Source organism: Fusarium venenatum (genome assembly GCF_020744135.1).
Source record: "Fusarium venenatum strain MPI-CAGE-CH-0201 chromosome Unknown EDB82scaffold_2, whole genome shotgun sequence".
In the NCBI taxonomy this organism is placed as follows: Eukaryota; Fungi; Ascomycota; class Sordariomycetes; order Hypocreales; family Nectriaceae; genus Fusarium; species Fusarium venenatum.
In genome coordinates this window covers 6,972,233-6,995,408 of record NW_027072130.1, presented here as the reverse complement: position 1 = coordinate 6,995,408, position 23,176 = coordinate 6,972,233, and the positions used below count along the sequence as shown (strand labels likewise).

The window sequence follows — 23,176 nt, the reverse complement described above, 5'->3', positions numbered from 1 at the left end:
GATCCAAACGCGAGCGGTATCGACACTGGAATGGACTGGCCACTTTTACACCTACACAGCGTCAACATGCTGAAGATGCTAATTCTCCACGTTACATAGAAAATGTTTCTAAGCCATCACCCGGTACAGTCATATATGAGCAGGCACGCAGAAAGAACTAGCCTTTATTAACAAATCGTCATTCTATAGACTTATCGGACGCACAATCCTCCGCAGCTTAAGCCAAACCTTACTATCTACAGCTCGGTGTACTTTCACAGCTTGGACTTGATTTTCTTTGCAGCGTTCTCCATCTCACTGCTGAATCGATACACGATGTTATCAAAACTGCTTTCAGGGAAGATGTAGAGCCATCTCAGTTCATCATCGCCGCAAAATACCCCATGTTCTGCATCTCCAGGTATCCAGAGAAGGTTGCCCTTCGAGACAGAGTGTCGTACCCCGTCAACTTTTATTACCCCTGTGCCTGATAGAATGTAGTATATCTCAGCCTGTGTGTGTTGATGAAGTGCCAAAGCGCCGTTAGGGGGACATGTCGCGATACCACTGGTAAAAGAATTGCTGATGGTTCCCGGTGCAGACAGGAGTGTATGCCAGGTTGCATTTCCTCGTTCTTTCTCTATGAATGAGGATGGCGTGTCCTTTGAGAAGGAAGTGGTATCAATAATTAGCGGCTTTCGTGGCGTTGTTGGCATGTTGAGCGTGATATAATTGGGCTTTAGTGGGAGAAATGGAGTCCTGAAACTACGAACTCGAAGACGAATAGAACCCAGGTATATAATGAATGATAAGACTACAGAGGAGGTCAAGACTTTATACTTCTACTCTAAAGTTGGGAAGTTGTGCTGAAGAGCATTTACTCCTTGATACTCATCATTCATTGGGACGAAAGTGGAAATTCTATACGGCCCTAGCAACGAAATTAGTAAAAGATTACGACAGTCTGTCTTAGTCCCTCGATAACAAATAGATGCACTATGCAGTTGAGGGGTTCGCCCAATAAGCATCAACCAAGTTGGGGTATACGTAGTGATAGACATGGTAGACTAAACTCAGAACTGGCATGATATAGCAATTCTTGCATTTACCCTTGATAAAAAGTGGTCATTGATGATTCGGCTTAAATGATAAGAGTCAGGCTGCCAAGTAATGGCAAACATTGATAGCATGTCTCGGAGGAAAAGACTGTGAGGTGAAAGTAAACGAAACAAGGTTCAGAATTTCAAGGTAAAAGGCCTTAGAGTTTTCTGGTAGACTTTAATAATAAAATATCCAAAGCGAACACTATTTACTGTGAGAAAATAAAGATCTTATCGCTGACAACTGCTCAATAAATGCGTCATTGGTCTTGGTGTTCCTGGTTTTATCATCGAAGCTGGAGACGGCTTCATCGTTGGCGAGTCCTGTCATTGGGAATGTGCGACGTCGTCGGCTGCATCGGGGCACGCCAAACACGCAAGGCCAAGGAATGGAATTCTCCTTCTCCGTTGATAAAAGGCATGCCGGCGCTCAATTTGAGAATTTAAACTGTAAAAACATTAGGTTCCATCTTGCACCCGCCGTGCAGTGATAGTCCGAATCAAGCTTTGGACCCACTGGCCGACAAATATAAAAAAGAAGAAGAAGAAGAAGAAGAAGAAGAAGAAAATCTGTACAGACGGACAGGACGAAAGGGTTTTATGGTCCATCATGAACGCAGAAGGGGAAGGGGCGTGGATGAGCAGCGTGCGCTGTGTCCAAGTGGAAGCACCAAGGCTGACTCCTTCCCATCACGACCCTGAATATGGACTGTCTGAACCCAACAAAATGTGATTGGCAGTCCCAATCTCAGAAGTAAGGGAAAGTGGCTAGCCATCGGAGAGTTTATCATGGTAAGTGATGGTAATATTACCAGATCTCGATTTATTTACTTCCAGTATCTGTCCGCGGCAATTGTTTAAAGTTGTTTTCTAGATATCTCTTTAGAGAATTGACTGTTACACTGCTTGGCAAGTGTGAAAACAAACCTCCCCCACGAAGTGACAGGTGAATTTGCGGACATGAGTCTTGAATTGACTGCGAGAAATCGGAGTGACAACAAAGAACGGTCATAGATCTACAAATGGAACCCATAAAGGCAGTGTCGAGAAACACATAAATTACTTCTGGCTGATTGGCCTCGCATCTGTCGTCATTAATATGCAAGTCGTGCTGGATGCAGATTGTGGTTTTTAATTTGATATTGTGTCTTTGTAGCCTTGTCATATTCCTCTAGACAGACTTAAGTCTCCAGCAATTTCAACTGTATCCATGTTCCAACTATCATATGCTGCAAGAACCCATAATAGAGATAATTTGATTCATCATCCATGGTATGCTTATCCTTTACCCCGCTGGCATCAGCTTCCCAGCACAGGCACCGAGGAACATGGTCCTCAGTGCTCCCAGAAACTCCCGTCAGTTCGACCTCCCAGACAAGAAGAAGCAGGTTAAATGAAGAGACTTGCGTCAGTCCGACTAACCAGCTTCTCATCCCCTGAACGATCGAAGTGACGGGAGTTCGGCACTGAGGAGTCCGAAAGAGTGCCCCTCTGGCTGTTGATAAGATGTTAGAACAAATCCATTTGACTGCAGTGGAAGTATGCTTACCTTGAAGCCACCAGTTCAAAGTTGAATGGCAAAGCAACACCGATGGGAGAGAAGGGAGATCCTCCAAGTCATCCCTATCTCTCCCGCGCTCCAGAGCGATCGGCGTTCGCCGAGGCATAATGTCACTGAATGCTTCAGTCAGCTTGAGTAGTTTCCTGTGAGAATGGAAAGAGACTTACTAAACTTGAACGAAAACGCAGGAGGCTGGGCACCGATGGCCACTTTGGGGTGAGATTTCGGCCTGTAAAGAGTCAGCAGAGCCCAAATCGAGACGGATATGGCTTCATACATGTGTTGCGGCCATCTGTACGTGACTTCTTTGAGTTATGTAAGCTCAAATATTACTGCACAGTCTTGTCAGTGAATTTCCTGCTTAAGTAGTGAGGAGGGATGACTTACTAAGCTTGAACGAAAACGCAGGTGATTGAGACGTTGAGCAGGCCAGGAGACACTGCCATATTGTATCACGCTACAAAGAAGACACATTCGGATGCATGAAAGCTGGAGGCATGTTTGGAACAGCTAGAGAGTCAGCCATGACGATGATGAGGAGAAAGGGCGCCGTGATTTACCTTGGTTGCGGTAGGTGCACATGGCATCATAGACACCTACCAGATGACTAGTAGACATCGAAGGCAAGTAAGTTTGAAACAGAGGTGTGGGAGATTTGGAGCTGGTGGGAGAAGGTGATTGCAAAGGGGGGTGTTGTGACGAGGGGAATTGTGGGAGGGGTTTATGAGAAAAAAGTCAGGGCTGTGGCAAGCCCTACTTTTTGCATTGGATACATCTGGAAGGGCCAAAGAAAGGTTCTAGGCATCTATAATTTCTTCCACGGGCCTAATAGAATGACCTGGGCATCCAAACCGCAGGGCAATGCCGTGTACCCCTGAGCCAGGTGTCACTCGGATGTTCCAGTTGACTTACTTGCTTTGGAGTAGCAACGCATAGATATCAGTAATATCAAACGATGTAATTTGAATTTCTCTGTACTTATTTTCTGTTTGCTTTCATATTCACGCATCTATATCGATGTTTGGCTAAACATATCTTTCAGTGAGTGGACTTATGATACAGTGGATAGGCCACCGGAGTATTAAAGTTTAGCACCTATACATACGACTGCAGCAGTAAATTAGTTGTAGAATGTAATAGAGCTCCCTGTGAGCATTAGTACGCCTAGGCAGTTAGGCATTACATTTATGGAGTACTCTGCCCCGTTGCACAAAGTGTTTGACAAAACAATCCATTCTCCAAGATCAATCCCCCAATGATGTAACTGCTTGGTTGAAATAGGTAGACACCACCTGTTCTTGTTATGTTTCTGACTGACCCGTACACCTTGTTTCCCCTGGGTTTGAAGAGAACCCAACCAGTAGGTCACCCGTCCACCGGCAAGCATGAAGGTAACCAACAAAGAAGACTCCCGGATTGATCAAATACTGATTACCAATCCCTCGTTATACCTGCAAACTATTCCCGACCTGTCAATATGAAATTCACCGAGCCCCTGAATTCATTAAGCAGATTGTGAGTAGCACAAAACGACAACAAGCTGTATTTCTGCTAACAGTTTGAGCAGTATAGGGCACGAAGTCGAATGCACTTGATCCAGGACGGCAGTTCTATCTACTCTGATTCCACGCCTTGATCATTCCAAAGCTTGGTATTGGAGCCACATACACGACACAGCACTACGAATAAGTTAACCTGCCCCTCGGATATCGAATAGCCTGGCTTGTGCAAATACATGAAAGAGGCGCATCGATTGATTTATTCTACAGCGAGATAGAGCCCTTGCCCCCAGAGTATCGGAATCCACCGCTCGAGGCGCAGACCACCTGGCACTATAGCTTTACTAGCCATCAGCAAGACCTGTATACGGTCCCAGTTAGGAGCATTAGAGTACAACATTTTGCCGCCCACGACTTTGAGCGCCCCTATAAGAGAACCAAAGACGAAGAATCTATTGAACAATATCTTTATGTCAAAGACCAACCAGAAAGAACGGCCATCTCTCATATCGCTCAACGGCACGTCAGAACATGACAAATCAAGATTTGAACATACCGAGACAGCTGGGTATCATCTATCAGCCACTGTTATGATCTGAAGAGTCAATTTCTGTCCATGTGATGACCCAGCTATCACTTCCATGCCAACTCTACATGAATTGCATCGTCCTCCTTTCACGAATTTGAAAAATCCAACTACGCCAAGCTCCCTTAACTCCGACAAGAAGTGCCGACTCGATGGAACTACCCATGTTTCCTTTTTGCATATATCAAGAGCCCACGGTTCACTCACCAGCTTTGAGCATCGACTTTCGCACCGTCGTCCGTTCAGGTAGTCCTTGTTATCAAAGCTTCTCTGTTATGTCGGTCTTCTTATGCTATTGTCTCTTGCCTGAGAGAGATGAGACTGCCGAGAAATATCAACATGGTGTAATACGGGGTTATGTTGATAATCATGTGCATTTCAAGGGGATAGAATGAAGGGATGCTTTGTATCACTAGATGACTGCTGGAATGATATCATGTCAGGCTAAGAAGATGTGCTTAAACCTTATCTCAGATTCGTTTCTCTCCTAGCTACTGCTTATCCTTAGACTCGGACTACAACCATACTCCGCCAGATAGACGAAGATTCAGCCTTCGATCCTAGTTTCATGCCAAGCGTGTGTGCCGCCTCATTCAAGAGAGTCGTAGTTTGGCATACTTCTAGAACTCTATATGACAACTGAGCTTGATCGAACAACGTACAAAAAGGCACGCATCCTTGGTTTCTTTGTCTTGTTACAATAGCTGTGACAGACTCAGTGCCAGGGGAACCATGGCCAAAACAAGACCAGGTACCAATCCAGACGCACCATTGCCTGGAGCATCTACACTAGTCACCTCAGATGAGGCAGAAGTGGCCGATCCAGTCGCCTCAGAGGTAGGCGTTGTCGTGCTCTCACTCATAGCGCTCTCGTACTTCTCTACGACAAGATCCTCAACCTTCTTTCCATACTTCTTAAAGTAGCTCGAATGAATGTCCGTATCATTACCCCTGTCGCAGTACACATCGCCTGTGTCACAATAGGCGTGGAAGATGTCGCTGTACTTGTCCTCGCACAGCTTAGTGTCGTTACGCTGGAAAACCTGTATACGGCGTTAGAGTTGGAAAACATGACACGGCAATTTTGCTTGTGGACTTACACCGTCGTTAATGCTGCTTCCTACGTCGTACGAGACGTTTGCCACGTGGCTTGGGTCACCAAATGTGATGACAGCAATGACTAGAATAGTTAGTATCTGCAGTATGCTGCCGAATGGAGCGTAGAGAGAAGACTCACCGTTCTTTTCGACATCTTTAACTGTAACGGGTTCGTTGGTTGGGAAATCCCCACCACTTCCGCCGCAGAAGACATCACTGGCAACTTGGCCGCCCTGTTCTGCTGTCAGTCTCATTGTCGTGTCGTTCATAATGAAAGTCTGCCACGGACCTGGGAGTAGCCAAAGACAGCGACCTTGTTGTTTGGACATTGGTAGAAATAGCTGCCGAGAATGTCCTTCAGCTTCTTTACGCCATCAGCCTCGGATTCCTCGTAGTCCGGTTCTTGAAATGTCGCGGGATAGTCGAGTCCGTAGACGTGAGAACCATTGATACGCTTGGCGACAGCTTCGGCAATGTCTCCAATTCTACCAGATCCTTTATCCTCGTTCGTGCCTCGTGCAGCGATCATGAACAGTCCATCGTAGCAAGTTTTCCAGGCATTCTGAGCGACGGTCCCGGTCACAAAGACGGCTGTCGAGAGGGCGAAAGGACGCATGGTGGATAGGATGTGAGGGGAGAGTTTGACGAGAAAAGAATGAGCCTGTAAGGAAACGATTAATAGATGGGTCTGACCAATGGACCTTGGGGTATTTATCTCATCTCCCAGCCATGTTTTTCACCTGAAATAACCGACAAGGGGTAGACACATGCTCGATCGGGAGCTTCCAATGCTGGCTTAGTTTATGTTGAAAGTTAAGAGAATCCTTGCAACCCCGCAAGGTATCATCCGAGGTTGCCTTGGCTTGGTAATCTTGCAGGGATTTTGCCTGTGAGAGGCCAATTGTGTCGATTTGCCTCCATTCTGACATATGTCAAGTCAAATCTTCCCCGCTCATGTTTGGACTGAGGCTGAGTGTGAATGTACTGGAGGTTCCAGCAAGACATTAGCGTCAGGGTTCTGCAGGACTCTAGTGCGAGGCTTCGTATACCTATCAAGACTGAATGCATATTTTCCATAAGACGAGATGACAACTCGGTATTTTGGCCAAGAATATCTACCAAGGTTTCGGTTGTTTCACGCCTCTGACGCCTTGACATTGAATGTTGATTGTGATGCCTTTAACTGGTCGGACTTAAGTTACCCTGTAGTCTGGCGTTCATAGAGAATTAAGCTTCTATCTAGAATAAGCATTTTTGGGTAATGCAAGAGCTATTATATGTCACAGAAGAATGGGGTTAGACAAGAGCTGCAAGTGTAACATGGCATGTCTTTTAATTTGCACACGTCAGCAAACAAAGGTACCATTTAGGCACGACGGTATTTTGGTTACACTGGCACCAAGTATCAACTCATTGTCAAATAAAAGAAACAAAACAGGCAAACAAGCATATTAGCAAGGTAAGAGTACAGCTATTAGGAATAAGTGCATTGATGTATTGTCATGTCGTGTGGCTGCATCATGGTAAAACATGATCAAGAAACAATCAAGTGTCACGGTGGCCCGGAGTAACAAACCAACTTGGAAGTATAGGATCTTAAAAAGCTACGCTGTAGGTTGGAACCTAATAGATAAACTATCAAAGACTCGAACTATAACCATGTGTAGGCATAGCGGATAGCTGTAGGATAGAGACCACGATTAGGCTATCTGAATCAATTCTTTTTCGTGCACATATCTGGACTGGTAGTAACACTCTGGCAAAAATAATGCTCTAGATCTCAACATGGCAGCATGGTTTGTTGTTTTTGGTAGGATTTATCAAGGAGGATGTCGAGGCAAGTAGTTTTGGCAACTAGGCTTCATTTCAGCAATGGTTTTCTTTGAGAAAGGAACAACATGCTGTCTTTAAACTGCTGTAGCGTAGATGAAAACTCACAGCTGTACCTGGACAGGCCGTTATCTTCGTTATAGCCCAAGGAAGCTCCGTACATTCAGGAGAGGCCCTTTCCAAAAATTTGAGTCTAAAAGTAAAGCTGTACCTGACACTTAGGCCAAATTATTCAAGGGGGTAATGAGACTGCTCACCCAATTGTCAGTTTGCTGTTTTCCGTGGCTGTTACTGTGCCCTGATGTGTGTTTGCAGCGGAGTGGCGGTTGGTATGATGAATTTAATGCAACACTACTGCCAACAACAGCCAACAGTGAGGCACGTATAGAATGAACAGAGGGAGAGGAGAAATTTGTAGAAGCCCAGGCAGGCAGACAAGATACGTACTCAGGGCATGCGTGGCCTGGGTGGGATGATAGGGAGTGGATAGGGCTTGCCATACGCCCACTGACTTGGCCCTCTGCAGAGGCAACAGGGGGTTCGACGAAATTCTGATTTCTTCATACGTCAACCCTCGCTGATCTAATCGTTTGCATTCTTCTTCAAGACAGCACCCATCTTACTACCTCCAACATAAAATCCATTCCTCTATTCTACTTGACCTTTATGTTATATCGTTGGACGCAGACGAAGAGCAAATACATCCTGATTCTCGACAGATCTATCCAGCAGGTAAGTCACTGTGAACAAAACTACACAGTTGCACCGTGGAGAGAATGATATCGATCGAAAGATCGAGTGAAATACACTCCCTAGATAATACCTTCTGGTCGGATCGATACTGACGTTTTTGACGACAGTGACTGCCTACACAAATCCTTCGACTCTGCTGCAATCTCCTGCCGAGACGCCCAAGGGAATATACTTGAGCTTTTCCTCGTCTCCAGCACACATGGGCCATAAGTGGCGATTTCGAGGTAAGCGAACGACACTCATCGCGTCAGTGAGCTCAAATGCTAATCCGAGCTCATAGATCGAGACACACGAACTTCAATAGTCCTAGAGCACGATGCCCGCAAGGGATGACGATGATCCGATCTCTGCCGGCAACTGTCACAGTTGCCCTCCACCGGCACTGGGCCAGCTTTTTATGAACGATAAAATATCATTCGAAGGATACCAGCCAAGGTATAAGCCCTTGAGTGTGAGGACCGTCTTTTCTTTCAAGGTGTGTGGTAAACGTCGGCTTCGACGTAAATTGAGCTGAGATCAGCCCGGCGAGCCACGAATCGCAGCCTTCAGCTTTCCTTTCAATCTCCAAGAACGCATACATAGCATTGATCAAAACTAACCTACCCGTAATACAGTTATATTGACCAATGTACTCGGCACGAAGGGCCCAGCACCCTCGATAGTGACCGCCGACAAGTGCACGGGGAGCACCAGTTGCAATGTTGGCTCCCTGAGATACAGGGTTGATTTTAAAGCCACGGAACATCGCAAGGGGGATGAACCCAAAGTATCTCAACAAGAGAAGCCTGGCTAATCTGGCTGCCACATGCCGCTGTTTCGCGGCAAGCATCGAGACCCTACCCTATACCCACTGGACTATAACAATAGGCCCGTAAGATGTTTATCAGGCCGGGCCAAAATATATAAAATTCTACAAAATGGATAGCTGCAAGCTCTCATGAGGTCCCTTCTAGTACAACCTTTATTATTGTTTCACTTGATCTTTGTGTGTTACCAAATGCAGACATCCTTCTAATATCCTGAACACAAGTTTCATTTTACCGAGTGCTTTCCAGATGTCAAATATCAATAGAGGGTACTTGTATCTGGATTTATCAAATACAGCTGCACGACTTATGAGCAGGTCTGCAAAATGATTTGGTCTATTGGAACGTTCCAAGGTATGAATAAAGAATCAGCAATCTCTAAGTGACGGCCATTTATCCCACGACTGAAGTCTTTTCTTCTTTTACATTGTTCATTTCACAGACCATTTCGCCGTTTCGTCGACGAATCTCGGTCGGTATGGCATTTCAGAAAATTGGTCATACTATAACCCTACGCCAGTATGTCGATGCTTGCCGAACGGTGAATTTCGTATATGCGTCTAGAGATAACAGTCGACTCTCCGGGTCCTCCGCCCGGAGGCGCCCTAGTTGTGGACTTCTTTGACCGCGGGTGACTTGATCGAGGTTGTAGTTGTACGGATGCGCTCGTTGTGCTGAACACCAGGTTGGCTAGTAGTTTCTGGCTGATTGAGGGTCTATTGAATGGTATCCATATAGTCATTGTAGTCCCTATCGGTATAATGATGGGAGCTTTGCTGCGTAGTAGCAGTTGAAAGATATATTAGTATAGACTTTATACAACTCTCAACGTTGGCTTGCTTTTCTTCGTTTGGTAACGTAAATCGAAAGGGATGATGGCTGTATTAAAGACCATTCGACAGTAATGTTTCCTTTCAACAACCATCATATGTCGGAAACTTGATACGCTTTACAATCTCTTTTCAAGTTCAAGAAGTTTTGCTTGCCTTGCTGAGGGTTTGCAAAACCTACAATCGGTAGAGCTAAATCAGACTGCAGCATGGGCAGAGCTGCAGTAGTTCCTAAAGGCAATACTTTCATGGGAAGAAGCTTATTCTTATAGATAGCTCCCCGATGGTTTCTTAGAGTTGAAGAGAGTTCTTATATCAGAGATGTATTGTTATCTCTGATTTCTTGTGAGGGCGTGAGGTTTTGTGCAGTTGTTTCCTTTTTCTGGGCCTTGAAGGTCAAGAAGGCAAAGACTATGCCGTTCCGCATAGGGCAGCGAGTCCAGCGTTCACCAGTCGTGTAATATAATGTTTAGAAGAGAGGAGAATATTGAGGTGAACCTGAAGATGGTAAGATGTTAACTTGTGAGATAATAGTGCTTGTAGATAGAAAAGAAGGAAGGAAAAGAATCAATATTTGAGAAGAATCAAGTTGGAGATTGAGGCTGAATAACTGACTTACCAAGGAGTGTATTTTGAGTGATTCGGTGTTGGCGTCTGTCAGTGACTCAGTGAGAGAAAGTCGGAGGGCAGCCTAGAAGTGGGCTAGGTCAGATCCCAGCTGCTGTCATATTTAGTGCATGCTCGTCCACCTAAATCCTGCCTCCTCCCAAACTCCTGCAACATTTCTGTTTTGCTTCATCGTACCACAAAGTTTGTTCTTTTGTTCCTCTTGATTTCCTACCACAAGCACACACGTCTTTTGTATTGCTGTCACAATGGGAGGCAAGGCCTTTTCTCATTCGGATCCTCCTCTGGAGACGCCTCGCATGCCCAAGGAGGTCTATCTCGAGTTAAAGAATAAAGTCATTCGCGCTCTAACCCCTGCTTTTGGCTGGATCGATTCTCCCATTGAAGGTCCTGGTAAGAAAGATTTTGGCGACATCGACATCATCGTCTCCGGTCTCATCGGCGACGATATGCGCAAGGAGAGCATCCTCAATCTCATCAACCATCTTCTCGAGGCCGACGCTCAAATCACTGAGCCAGGAAGCGCTGTAGCCGCTCATTTTGCTATCCCTTGGCCCAAACATCTTCCCCAGCCGATTACCCATGATCCGCTTCAGGACGATACTTCCAACGAACTCAAGTCTTCTGCTACTCCTCTTGGGGATGTTTCCTCTGCTTGTACCGCTTCTTCTGATCTATCTCGTCCTCAATCTGGCGCGCCAGGGAATCCCGATTCCAACGCTGAACCCCTAACGCTCAAAGAACTGCAAGACAAAGGAAGAACAATCGTAAGTTTAAATTTCACATACAAATGAGTGTTAACAAGCAAGATATGACACTAACAACCGACTCTAGCTTCCACATGCCGTTGCTCGCCAAACCGGACTTGCCGTCGCCCTTATGGCGGACAGCCCTGGTTCGGAACTTGGAAGCCCTAGCCCGCAGGGAACTTTCTCTCCTAGCCCTGATTCCGGCAAAAGGAGAAAGTCTTCTTGGTCTGCCCCAAGCAAAAAGCTCTTCATCCCACGTTCTCGTAAGTACTCCAAGATCTCAGTATGCTGATAGTGTATCGTGGCTCACTTTCCGGCTAGGCTCTTTCTCATCCTTTTCAAACCTTATCAGCAAGCTTGGTCAGTCCAGCTGGAACTCTGGAGACAGTTCCGGTGATGAGGATAATAAGGCAATATCCCCTAACCTGTTTATAGCCATAGCACTAACCGGAATTTAGAAGAAGGGTGCATCTTCCACTCCAAATTCGATCAATGAGGACAAGTCCGGCTTCTACATCCAGGTTGACGTCCATTACTGTGACACTGTCAAGCAGGCTAAGTACCTACGCTTCCACCAAGCTCACGGCGATATCTGGCAACTCCTCGGATCCGTCATCACACCCTTTGGACTCACCGTAGACAACGTGGGACTCTGGATTCGCATCCCCGAAGTTGAACGAATCGACAAGAAAAGGGCTAAGATCCTGCTTACTTCTGTCCCCAACCAAATCCTCGAATTCGTCGGAGTCTCCTCCACAGAGTACTGGCGACCCTTTGCGGATGTTGACACCATGTTCGGATATATCTCCCAGTCTCCCATGTTCTATGTGCCTTCCGACTATTCTGAGGACTACGAGCCTACCAAATCCAACGATCGTCAACGCCTAGCTAAGCGTCCTGTCTACGCACATTGGGTTCATGTGTTCAAGCCTTTATGCCGTTCCAAAGGTTTCTACTCAAAGGCTCTCACCACCCGTGAAGACGTTAAGAACAAAGCGTTTGAAACCTTCAAGATCGAATCGGACTATCATCAACGACTTCGCGAATTCCTCTTCGAGAAGCAGAAGAACGATATAATCAAGGAGATCAAGAACATTTTCCCGGGTCCCGCTCAGCCTACGAACCAAAAGGCTATTCAGATGCGTTCTCTTCACATAAAGGCTATGAAAGAGATCATCGTCGAACGTGTCGACGCATCCCGCTACAACATTGTGGCCCCTAACAGCGTGCGCCTTCCCAACGGACTGTTCAACATGGACCGTGTCCGGGCTTTTGCCCGCACCATCGAGAACGACGTCGTTGCGGCAGTAGAGCGACGCAACAGCCCCCAGGCAGGGGGCCAAGTCCAGGCGGGCCGGGACGCCCGGGCTATCACGCCCGAGGTTCCCTCTCTTCGGGATCGACTTCCTGGAGGGGCCTAGGCTGTCCTTCGGGCGAGGCGTCAGTCGCACTGGGGCTCTGCCCACAACAGCAGAGCTGCCTCGGGGTAGAGCCCCAGGCTCTGGGGTATCCCAGAGAACCCGCAAGTCCATCCGAACCCTTATACTATGATACCTATATAGATATACTAACACTTCCGTCTTCTAGTCCTCCATTTTGGCCCTATCGAGGGCGTTACCGATCTGCAGGCTTCTAAGGTCTTGGTAAGTACTTTACTTTCTACTATAACAAGTCTCTATACTGATAATTATAGATTTCTTTTGTTTTTAAACGACATCTGATGTTTGATTTCTTGCCGCTGCGTCGGCCAATACCAAGTAGTTAATGAATACAAGTTTTTCGCTTCGAATTTCATGATGTGACTATGTTGATATGCCCCAAGATTGTATGAGAGCCTAACCTCTATCTTGGCAAGATCGCAGAAGCTCTTACAGTCTTTCCCTACGATATTTATACCTTAAATATTTGGTTTTGAACGTTACCTCCACTATGTAATATGCAAAACTCTTGCTGTAAGTGCTGGAAATCTCAACCATACACCCCTTAGTGCTTGAGAAGATTTAACCGAGAAAATAATTCAAATAATGGGGAACGACATGATACGGATGCTAGACGTCACAGAGAGATCCATGACACCACCGAATCAAATAATCTGCAACATCTTCAGGGGGCGCGCCAGGAACTTTGCGAGGAGGGACGATGTCGAAAGAAGAACTCGACCAAGCGTATCGAACTTTTTATTATACGTTCGACATTCGTCCGCCATGAGCTGGTGGCCAACGGCGATGTGACATATATGCTTCTGATTGGCTGCAATGAGTTTATCTCGGATGTCAATGCATGTCTGGAATCACTCTTTGTCGTCCGCACCTGATCTTGATTGTTTGCGAAAGATACCATGCATTCGGTGCCAGGGACTTCCCCAGTGAGGAGTGGAAGCCCGCAAACGACGAAGCCGTCTGAGATGGCGTCGCCATCGGCACGGCTCCTCCCCTCCTACTACGCCGTGCTTCTCGCTCCGGCTCTTAATTATGTCCTAGGCATAGATGGGAGGATTTGGCGGAGGAAGAAGCTGCACTAGCTCTGCTCTACTCCAACCGTTCAATTTGATGGAAATTTATGGTAGTTGGCCAAGAGTTTCACGATAAGCACCTTCATCGTATCGCGAAAGACGGGCTCAATAAAGCTTTTAACATAAACAGCATTAAGATACAGATGTATCGATGGTGGGGAAAGCCCTACTGGGCATTCAAGAGTATGGGTCACCAAGTAGTTCAGGAGTTGGGCTCCGAGGCCTGGGACGAGGCACCCAGCAGACATTACGGCCCGCGAACCTAGGACCAGTCTACCTCTGAGTTTGGGACGTTGTCCTGATAGTTCTTGACCCATCTCCTCTACCCTCTTCTCCTTTTCAATTTGCTACTGTCGCAGTATCTCCCCTGTAAACTACTGTTAGATCTCCTCTCCTATCTACTAAATGAATCTTTTTGACCCGTACCTGAGACTTAAAACGATGAAATATTATAGAAAACATTTCTTTGTTTCCTGAAATCAAATCCAAGTTTGTTTTTATCTTATTAGAGGGCTTGAACCCGAGTTTGGCAAACGTTTGCCCCCGCCATATTCCGTCACCTACCTTTCTGCCCACCACCCAAGCAGTCTTCCAATCTTTCCCATACATCAGCATTAGTGGTGTATTCGTGCTGATTCTTTTATTCCCTCAACCGCATTTGATGTCCTTTCTATGACTGTTATTGGCTCTAACATTTGCTTTGCAAAGGTCACTCTCAGTTTGTCGTTGTTGGCACTCCTATCTTTTTTCTTTCTCTCATCATTTGCGTCCTTGTCATCTCCCAGTACGAGATTTTTTCTCTACTCATCTAATGACTGAGATAATTCAGCACTTCTGCATCCTTTTTCACTCGGTAAGATACCTTTCTTCTGATTTCCCCTTACTGCCTCTTAGGGTATGACACTCATCATCCCTACTTCAAGGTGCCCGCCTATCAGTTTCATCTCATTCTGTGGACGAGCCTCTCCTCTCCCAAACCATCATCCCGTAGTAGTTCCGGCACTCGTGTGGGCACAATATGCCTCAACGATCATTCTTTCACCAAGTGCAGTCTGTCTGGGACCATCTGACACGTCGTCGAGATTTTCGGAGGCCTCGTCGTTATGCAGATATCGCAGCCGCTCAACGCCGATCCCAAACTCTGGACAGTCGCTCTCACGTAGACGATTCTATTGTGTCTTTTGGGCAGTTCGTGAGAGAAGGTGGCCGTCTTAGTGCTCGTTCGACTGCTGGCACAGCACATATTCCACTTGATGCAGATGGCTTTTCGGACCAACACTTGATCGACTGCTCTATCAACCGTTCGACTATCCATTGTGACCCGCCAGAAGAGACCGTGAAGATTCCGGTTGTTCGTTGTGCTACATCTCACCCTGACGCCCCTGTCGATGGACAAGAAGTCGATCATCCGGTCTAGTACCTACCCGGCGATGTAAGTTTACGAGCTTACACACAATTTCAGTCTCCTTTAGATCACCTCTAGGCCTATTTGAATTGTTCGGTGGATAGTTCCGCTAACATTCTACGTAGGAATCGTACCCCTTGATCCATACTCAGGGCCGTATAATCAATGCCGAGCTGTTTCAAGAGTAAGTCGAGGACACTCATTTCTACTGTCTAGTACGATTCTAAGCAAAAGTTCTTCCACAGGCCTCGACGTCTTTATCGAGTCAATGCCAAAGGTCAAGAATTCTTTATCCCCATCGACACCTTTATTTCGCAGCCAGGCTAGGGGTTCCTGCTGCAATCAAAGATTCCGGATATTGACGCTGACGTCTTGACTCTTCTACTCGGGATTCAGTTGTGTCCTAGCGGTTTCGTTGGCCATGAAGATGGGGTCAACCTTCCTCTCATGCTCGCTACTCTCTCTTTCTCTTTTGACCACAGCTTGGACTTTGAGATTGACAATTTGAAGGACACCATTAGCCGCTACATCGTCGCGCGAATGTTTCACCACAACCCCCACTCCAAGTCTTTCCCCCTCGGCAAGGAATACTTCAAATTCCGCTCTGAAGAGATCTACCGAGCTTGGATCGCTGTGTCCAAGGACGAACGGCTTCAGAGAGTCCTTACTCCGGACGACCTCGTCCTTTTGTACATTTGCATGGTGCAGTACAAGTGGTGGCCCGATCTGGTTCTTGGCTACGAACACCGGTTCAACTCAAATCTCCTACAAGAATACGGGAAATTCAAAGGAGACATTCAGGACAAGTTTGAAGAGACTTTCAAGTTGTTCCTTTCCCGCACATGCTTTGGAAAGCATCCCTGGATGGAAAAGACTTCAGAATCCCCTTCCTCTGAAGGTGCCAGCGAAAAATACAGGCACTCTCCCACCGCCGGACCCTCCTCGATCTTCCAACCTCTTTTTGAAAATCCAGGCAACTCGGACAACGCTGATAGTCAGCTCCGCCATGTTAGCAGAGAGACCTCCATTACGTTTGCTGCTGACGAGTTCGACGACTTGATCGAGCTATACGAATAGCTGATCTGTTTTGACTGGCACGGATAAGGTTGTTTCTTTGAGCTCTCCCTTATGATTCAAAGCTGAGGTGAAAAGGCAGCATTAGACTTCGAAAACGTGAAAAACCACCAGATCTTGGCTGGCACCAGCCTCGACTACTATTGTCGTGGTAAGTGGATGGGAGCGTGATACTGGGTGTGGCAGGGGCCCTAGATGGGAAATTGTTCTTACGTCTAGTAGGGTGTATGTGTAGAATCGACAAGATTGAGTTCTATTGTTATGTACAATACTGAAGGTTTGTCTTTTTGCCTGCTATTAGCTAGTTAAACTTTTATTTAATTGTCTTTTACCATAATTTCTCTCTCAAACTGCCTTGAAACCAGAGAGTTCCAATGTCCTCACCCAGGCTTGTATAAGGGCCGCTTCGTCTGTCAGATTTCTCGGACCCATTTGTTTTGTCATTGTACTCTCTATTTATTCTTTTAGTCCATATTTAGGTCTAAAGCTTTCCTAAGAAAACATAATGTATACTAAAACTTCCCTAAGCTTCAACCCACTTCAATTCCATCTCAGGCCACTGCCACAGGTTATCTTCTATTTGGGAATTGTCGTCGGCATATAGATCAGAAACCCCCAGGACTGTCTCACCCACCCCGCGAATATTCAACAGACGAGGAAGACGCTTTTCCTTATGTTGTATAAGCTCATTGATATGGCTATCAATTTCTTCGTATTCCCCCTTGACATAACCATAGAGGCAAAAATACTCCAAATTGGGAGGCAACGCATCTATGAGTCGAAACGGAGGTTCTTGTCGTCTATATGATGTGCCGAACAGAGCGTTCAGACCGATGCTGAGATGTGTCATGGCGTTGAAATCGTGCAGAGAACCGATCGTCAGGCTGTAAGGTCGATCATCTGGTATATCCTCTTGCCAGAACGGGAGTGTGCTTGATTCTCTGTCAAGCTCGAAATACTCATCGCCACTCTGTACAAGCTCGTCAAACCTACTATTTTCCCCAGATTCAACTTCTGTATAATCAAAATCTGCAATATCAAGATCCAGCACTTTCAAGCTGTCTCGATGTTGCAACAGACTCTTCCCTACGGTCTGAGGTCGAATATTCCAAGCACCTATGTCCAGATGCCACAAGCCACCGAAAGAAACTCGGAGTTCCTCGAGTATTTTAGAAGAACGAATCATCTTGCTCAAGGTCGATCCGGAAATATCGCAATGGCTGAGATGGATGTTTCTGATATTGGAAGTGCCTGGTGAGACCAAATCGTTGACTTCACTCTCCATGACACCCTCCATAGTCAGGTTTTCCATGGCTGGTAGCTTGCCAAAATGTCTGAGATACTCGAAGAACTCCACTACTTCGTATACTCTGTTGTCCAAGGGATATTCCTTGACGAACTCGACAGTTTTGAGTTGCTGCAAGGCAAATCGTTTGAGCTGCCCATAGTTGTTTTTGAGCAAATACTGTCTGAGGAGTGTGGGGAAATCGGCTATACGTAGCACAGAGATCTGTTCACATAGGGAAAAGATTATGATGAGTGCAGCGGTTGCAAACGCCCTCTCATTGTTGTCAAAGTCCCTTGCAGTGTCCGGGACTTCACCTGACCAGTGTTTCCTCTTCCATGTCAAAGCCCCAACGATCTTTTCCGTTAATTGATCCCCAAGACCCAGAGATGTAACGTGATCTTCGAGAGCTGAATGAGGATCCTGGTCGTTTTGACGATTGGGTCGCGTTTTGTTTAGGCCCTCGCCACTGTCTTGGCGCGGCTCCGGCTCGTCGCCTTCGTCGTGGAGGCAGGAAGAGAAGTTTGGCCAACCATATATGTCAACAATGACCTCATGTAGTGAAGCTGCCTTGCTTGGTTCAGTGATGTATGATAGAAGTAGAGGGTAGAGTTTGTCGATATCGTTTCGTTTTGTGATTTTGATAGTTTTGTAGGCTGGGGGTAGGGTTGCTGTGAAATTGGAGTAGAATTTGTATGAGGGAGTTGATTGGGTGAGCTGAGCTATGTTTGTGCCTTGAGCATAGCATGGCTTTAGGATGTTTGATGGGAGACTCGTCGTCAAGCATAGAATTCTCAAAGCCAGTGGTCTTACCCTGGAGTAGAGCATTCTCAACGTCTGTCCTGGAGACGTTGAACAGATGAGGTCATTCCGAGATGGCAGGCTGGGCCAGTAACGTTACGAGGTTACCTGTACTGACTAACGCCCCATCAGCGCTAAAATATGTATTCGACCCTGCCTAAGCTTTAGGGTACAGAAATAAACAGCCTAAGAATTATGGTCTAAGTAGCATAAACTGGTCTATTAATTTCGTCTCTATGCTCCTAGCCTGCATATACCAACTACCCAAAATTGTGTATGTGATATGACCATCAGTATCATACATTCGCAAAAAGAAGTACTTCAACGTAATGAGGCCGGTTTTTGGTTATACGGGCTGATCGACAACAGAATCTCGTATAAACTTCTTGGGGTATGCTGATCGTTGGCCGTAACTTGCATAAATATTTCCCTGCATAAAATGTGATGTACAAATGCTTGGCAAGTGACTTTGGTTTATTTTGGCATGTTATGCTATATAAGTGAAACCCTGTATACCCCACCATCAACGTCCTTGTATTTTCCCCTTGCAACTCAGGACATATCTGTCCAAGCATGAAATCACCGCTCTCTGGTTGAATAATGCAACGCCACAATTAGAAGCCCAAAGACTTCAATTCCGCCTTGGCCATAACCATTGTTACATTCCCGTTGACCGTCTTGAGGAGGCGAAAGAGTCCGGATATACCATCCATCTTGGCGGGCTCCATCTGGGTGCGCGACTTCACCGTAAAATGCTGGACCCTTAACACAGGGTATTAACTTCGGCTAGAGTCTAGATGAAGAAGATAGAACCGGATCGTCAAAAATGCACAGTAAAAGGAGAACCTGGCTCGATCGATCATCCGATTGTAGTCCGCAATTATTAATTTTCTTATTTTTATTTTTTTTTGCCCTGCGGATTGTCGGTCATGGCAAACAGTCGGACTGTTGCATTTACAAAGGGGACCATTGTACAGCTGGCTGACCAAGTGGCAACGTCAATGCCAACATTGAAATCGACAACGGGACTTGTTGTTGTTAGTTTCTTGTCAAAGCTCTTAGTTTGTCTTGTTATGACGTCTGCAGCCAAGTAGGAAACACCACGGATCAATAGGGGGAAAAGGGAAGATCTAGTCTAGTTCAAATTAAGTTAAGTCAGGACCATTTCTAGAAAGTCAAGAATGAACTAAGAATAGGTACCTTGGCTAGTTTTCTTGAAAAGCTGGGGCTGGCAGAGCATGAATTCCCCAATTTTAACCACCAGCGGTCCAAGGAGCCCAACCCAGGGGCTGGCTATGGCTGGTCGCCTTCGGTTCCGGTCAAAGGTACATACCGCCTTGTGAAGCTCGTTGCAATGCAACGATGGCCTGTCTAGGTTGTTACGTACGGAGTATTGCACATGGGAGCTGGGTGTAGAGTAACAGCTACTGATTGATTGCTACTTATTGCTTGGCTACACCGAATACCCCAGTCCGGTATTGCAGCACAGGCCAAGGAGGCTCTCCATCAGACCCATACCAACTCGTATTCATGGTTATTCTCCGCAAGACAACATGCAATTGCTACCATTGCGCCCCAATCGTCCCCCGTTCCTTGCACCGCGGAACCTCGCATTGGGTCTACCGTTGTGAGGCAACTACCGGTGACGATCCCCGAGTATTACCCACTAAATACTAGGGAGTATGGGAGTTGTGATGATGTCAAGAATGAGATCCAGATGTGTATATAAGACCATTACTATCAACCTCTCAACAAATTCTCTTCACTCACTCACCACTCACTCATCTTCTCACTACAACTCTCACTCCTACCATCAATAACTCTTTAATCTTTTGATTAATCAACCAAAACAACAACCGCCAACATGCAGTTCAAGAACCTCGTCCTCACTCCTCTCGTTGCCGCTGGCATCGCCTCTGCCGCTCCCAACCCCGATGTCAAGGTCTTCCAGGCTGTTGCCCTTCGATCTGCTAGCCCTATTCATCACACAAACCTCCAGGCTTCCATGAATGGCTTTGCCCTGAAGCTCAAGGACCAGGGTGCATCTTGTGACCGTGGTGCCAAGGAGAATGCCGCTACCTTTACCCTCAACACCAAGACCAAGGAGATGCTTCTCTACTCTACTAGCAACCCGCGCCAGCAGGCATTCACAGACCGCTCAGGTATGGGCCAAGGCATGCTGGGTTACCGCACTGGCGCCCAGCCTCTCTGCACCCGCTGTGAGCAGGACAAGTGGTCCATCAACGAGAACAACTTCCTCCAGTACGATGACCGCGACAACTTCATCGCCTGCCCTCAGGAGGATGGCTCTTACTCCGTCTTCACCAGCGCTGGTGTCGACAACCCCGCTGGTAACAAGGACTGTGTCTCTGTCACCTTTGCCGTCAGCGAGGTCAGCGAGCCCGTTGGCTGCCTCTACTCCCAGCAGGGCCAGTAAATTCTGGATTCTGATGTTCCAGAAGGTTCAGTCTAGACTACCTTCTACCTACCTTGTTGGCCGAGATCTGGTCTTACTATAACGATTCACAATGCATATATTAGCGTCTCCGTTTGGTTCTACGAACCTTCACATAGAGTACATACACAATTTACAACTGCACCATTATGCACAGAAATCTTTCTATCCTGCTTTTGTTTTGATGTGATTGCCTTTCCGTTTGTCCCTAGACTTGCATTTGCTTTGGGCTGATGAGGTCGTTTTGCACAGAAAGTTAATTCTAAAGCCAATCTAAAAACTGAAAGGTTAATTCCTTCCAGAAATCAACACGCATGAATGTCGGTTATGTTGGTTCGAATTAGCGCGCCTAGACCCTGGAAAGGTTGGGGATGTACCTTGCATCAGTGACATTCATCTCAAACAAAAAGGAGCCGCAAGACCCGCTGTCATAGCTACAGGATTGACAAAAGAAAAGCCCCCAACAATTATCGTGCCCATTGGGAAAAGGCAAAAATTAGAAATCTGCGTTCCGCAGATGGCTGGATCTCTCCCGCCGGGAATTGAACCCGGGTCTCAAGCGTGACAAGCTTGCATACTGACCACTATACTACGGAAGATGAACAATCTTAAGACTGCTGTAGCTGGGGGGTTGTTGAAGTGAGTCGGGTAAATTGGATATATACGAAGCACACAAGTTGTGGAACTAGAGTACCTAGTCACAAGAACATGGATGGGAAGATTCACGTCGTGAGAGAGTCCAGCCAAAGTCATCAACACCAGAGACTGAGTCTATGTATCTCAGTACATTGAAAATAATCTCAACAAGCTGTCGTCGCGCCTCCCAATCGCTTTCGATGAACTCTGGCGAATTGGCGAAAGAGAAGTATTTCGCCAGGCCTATAGCAGACTTTCTCTCGTTGTCGTCAAAATACCCAAAACGTTCATAGGCCACATATGTTGTTAGTCTTATTGAAATTTGCCAGAGCGCGTCCGTTATACAAGAGACTTATTCGTTGAGTTCTTTCTCACGCCTTTGACGACCCTCCTCCCAAATACGCCGTGCTTTATATATTTATCTCAAATCTCCAATGGGTAGTGAACGATGGCTGCAGCATCTCCAATCTGAGATTACTGTCACATTGCCTTTCTTCTAGTGATCCCCGTCATCATAGGAAAGACACCGCTTCCGCACGTGAAAACAACCATCTGAGACGACAAGTAAGACCCTCTTACTTACTTGACTACTGTTATTTCTACATACTGTTGCACTTCTCGGGTACCACCGTTAAGCTAACATCTCTCTTCATCGCCAGTGACCCGTCACACGTGAGATCAGTGTCCCATCCAGGGCAGGCTCCAGAGCAGAACTCATCCGCGATGTACATACAGGTAACTCGAGGGTTAGCTGTGTGGGTAACAGGAAAGAGGATGAGGCCAAGACTACCTCGCTAAAGATTTCTGGTTAGATCCATATGTAGATAAGCAGACTCCTGCAGTTATCTTTGCATTGCTGACATGTCAACTCAGGAGCACTATTCATCCTCTCACCAGACCGCATGATTGGCTACTACATCAAACCCAATCTTCCGACATACCTACATACATTATGACAACATTCTCTTCTATTTCTTCGCCAAACATTCTCGGCGCCGCCTGCGTTGGGCGTGGCATCATGGCTCTCATCTCACCACGAGCAGAATATGGTCACGTCGGACTTCTTCTTGAACCTGGCAAAGAATCCAGCAAGACCGGATCTGTCTCGCCACTCATGTACTTCAAGGGTATTCGTGAGATGTCATACGGAATGACACTCATGGCGTTACAATGGCAGGGTAACGGGAGTGCTGTGACGACCTTTTCAGCTATTCTGTCGATTGTGAGAATAGGTGATGGGTTGGTTGTGTGGATGAATGGAGGCGACGAGCTCAGGTACAAGGCGGTCGGTCATTGGATCACAGGGTTTTGGTTTGCTGGATGGGTTATCTGGAGGTTGAGATTCTAGAGAGGAGGACGATTATTCAAGTACGAGGCATGGCATGGATATCGCCTCTAGGAAATACTGGTAGAGTGAAAGAATTCGGTGGCCTGGATGCATTGGCTAGATCGATGGTGATCGGCTGTATCTTGACTATAGCATTGTAGCAAATAATTGTCAATGCCGAGATATCATAACAAAACGCGCAAGTCCGGGCACTGCTCATGGTACACCATTTAAAATCGCCAATCTAGCTTTGGATACTTTTT

The 23,176-nt window shown here is 46.5% G+C and overlaps 9 protein-coding genes and 1 non-coding gene across 10 annotated transcripts; 5 read left to right on the top strand and 5 right to left on the bottom strand.

Moving 5' to 3' along the window:
- Nucleotides 1-254: 254 nt before the first annotated feature.
- On the bottom strand, nt 255-865 carry EDB82DRAFT_536987 (RmlC-like cupin domain-containing protein; the record flags this gene model as incomplete). The annotated part of the gene is made up of 1 exon (XM_025735738.2): nt 255-865. The coding sequence occupies exon 1, from the start codon at nt 693-695 to the stop codon at nt 255-257; it is 441 nt and encodes a 146-aa protein (XP_025586414.2). The 5' UTR covers nt 696-865.
- A 1,395-nt stretch (nt 866-2,260) lies between these two features.
- EDB82DRAFT_575552 (uncharacterized protein) lies at nt 2,261-3,574 on the bottom strand (the record flags this gene model as incomplete). Its single annotated transcript, XM_025735737.2, has 7 exons — nt 2,261-2,574; nt 2,629-2,753; nt 2,808-2,869; nt 2,918-2,942; nt 3,028-3,079; nt 3,201-3,236; nt 3,553-3,574. 7 exons carry the CDS (start codon nt 3,572-3,574, stop codon nt 2,261-2,263), a joined length of 636 nt encoding a protein of 211 aa, XP_025586413.2.
- Nucleotides 3,575-5,178: 1,604 nt separating this feature from the next.
- EDB82DRAFT_500638 (Alpha/Beta hydrolase protein) lies at nt 5,179-6,626 on the bottom strand. The gene is made up of 5 exons (XM_025735736.2): nt 6,539-6,626; nt 6,113-6,486; nt 5,963-6,056; nt 5,826-5,905; nt 5,179-5,768 (listed from the first exon to the last, which is right to left on the bottom strand). The coding sequence occupies exons 2-5, from the start codon at nt 6,437-6,439 to the stop codon at nt 5,421-5,423; spliced, it is 849 nt and encodes a 282-aa protein (XP_025586412.1). The 5' UTR covers nt 6,440-6,486; nt 6,539-6,626; the 3' UTR covers nt 5,179-5,420.
- Nucleotides 6,627-10,821: 4,195 nt separating this feature from the next.
- On the top strand, nt 10,822-13,200 carry EDB82DRAFT_536984 (uncharacterized protein). The gene is made up of 6 exons (XM_065609289.1): nt 10,822-11,436; nt 11,504-11,681; nt 11,740-11,828; nt 11,877-12,940; nt 13,006-13,061; nt 13,112-13,200. Exons 1-4 carry the CDS (start codon nt 10,918-10,920, stop codon nt 12,837-12,839), a joined length of 1,749 nt encoding a protein of 582 aa, XP_065464959.1. The 5' UTR covers nt 10,822-10,917; the 3' UTR covers nt 12,840-12,940; nt 13,006-13,061; nt 13,112-13,200.
- Nucleotides 13,201-14,948: 1,748 nt separating this feature from the next.
- EDB82DRAFT_525152 (uncharacterized protein) lies at nt 14,949-15,662 on the top strand (the record flags this gene model as incomplete). The annotated part of the gene is made up of 3 exons (XM_065609135.1): nt 14,949-15,281; nt 15,461-15,519; nt 15,581-15,662. The coding sequence occupies 3 exons, from the start codon at nt 14,949-14,951 to the stop codon at nt 15,660-15,662; spliced, it is 474 nt and encodes a 157-aa protein (XP_065464958.1).
- Nucleotides 15,663-15,782: 120 nt separating this feature from the next.
- EDB82DRAFT_556292 (uncharacterized protein) lies at nt 15,783-16,427 on the top strand (the record flags this gene model as incomplete). The annotated part of the gene is made up of 1 exon (XM_065609670.1): nt 15,783-16,427. The coding sequence occupies one exon, from the start codon at nt 15,783-15,785 to the stop codon at nt 16,410-16,412; it is 630 nt and encodes a 209-aa protein (XP_065464957.1). The 3' UTR covers nt 16,413-16,427.
- A 254-nt stretch (nt 16,428-16,681) lies between these two features.
- EDB82DRAFT_500630 (uncharacterized protein) lies at nt 16,682-18,653 on the bottom strand. The gene has a single exon (XM_025735729.2). The coding sequence runs from the start codon at nt 18,520-18,522 to the stop codon at nt 16,933-16,935; it is 1,590 nt and encodes a 529-aa protein (XP_025586406.1). The 5' UTR covers nt 18,523-18,653; the 3' UTR covers nt 16,682-16,932.
- A 1,706-nt stretch (nt 18,654-20,359) lies between these two features.
- On the top strand, nt 20,360-20,932 carry EDB82DRAFT_525149 (uncharacterized protein; the record flags this gene model as incomplete). Its single annotated transcript, XM_025735728.1, has 1 exon — nt 20,360-20,932. The coding sequence occupies one exon, from the start codon at nt 20,360-20,362 to the stop codon at nt 20,930-20,932; it is 573 nt and encodes a 190-aa protein (XP_025586405.1).
- Nucleotides 20,933-21,477: 545 nt separating this feature from the next.
- Nucleotides 21,478-21,549, bottom strand: EDB82DRAFT_t117. The gene has a single exon. It is a non-coding gene; the product is annotated as a tRNA-Asp (tRNA).
- A 696-nt stretch (nt 21,550-22,245) lies between these two features.
- On the top strand, nt 22,246-23,110 carry EDB82DRAFT_500623 (uncharacterized protein). Its single transcript, XM_025735727.2, has 2 exons — nt 22,246-22,393; nt 22,460-23,110. Exon 2 carries the CDS (start codon nt 22,539-22,541, stop codon nt 22,932-22,934), a length of 396 nt encoding a protein of 131 aa, XP_025586404.1. The 5' UTR covers nt 22,246-22,393; nt 22,460-22,538; the 3' UTR covers nt 22,935-23,110.
- The last annotated feature ends 66 nt before the right edge of the window (nt 23,111-23,176 follow it).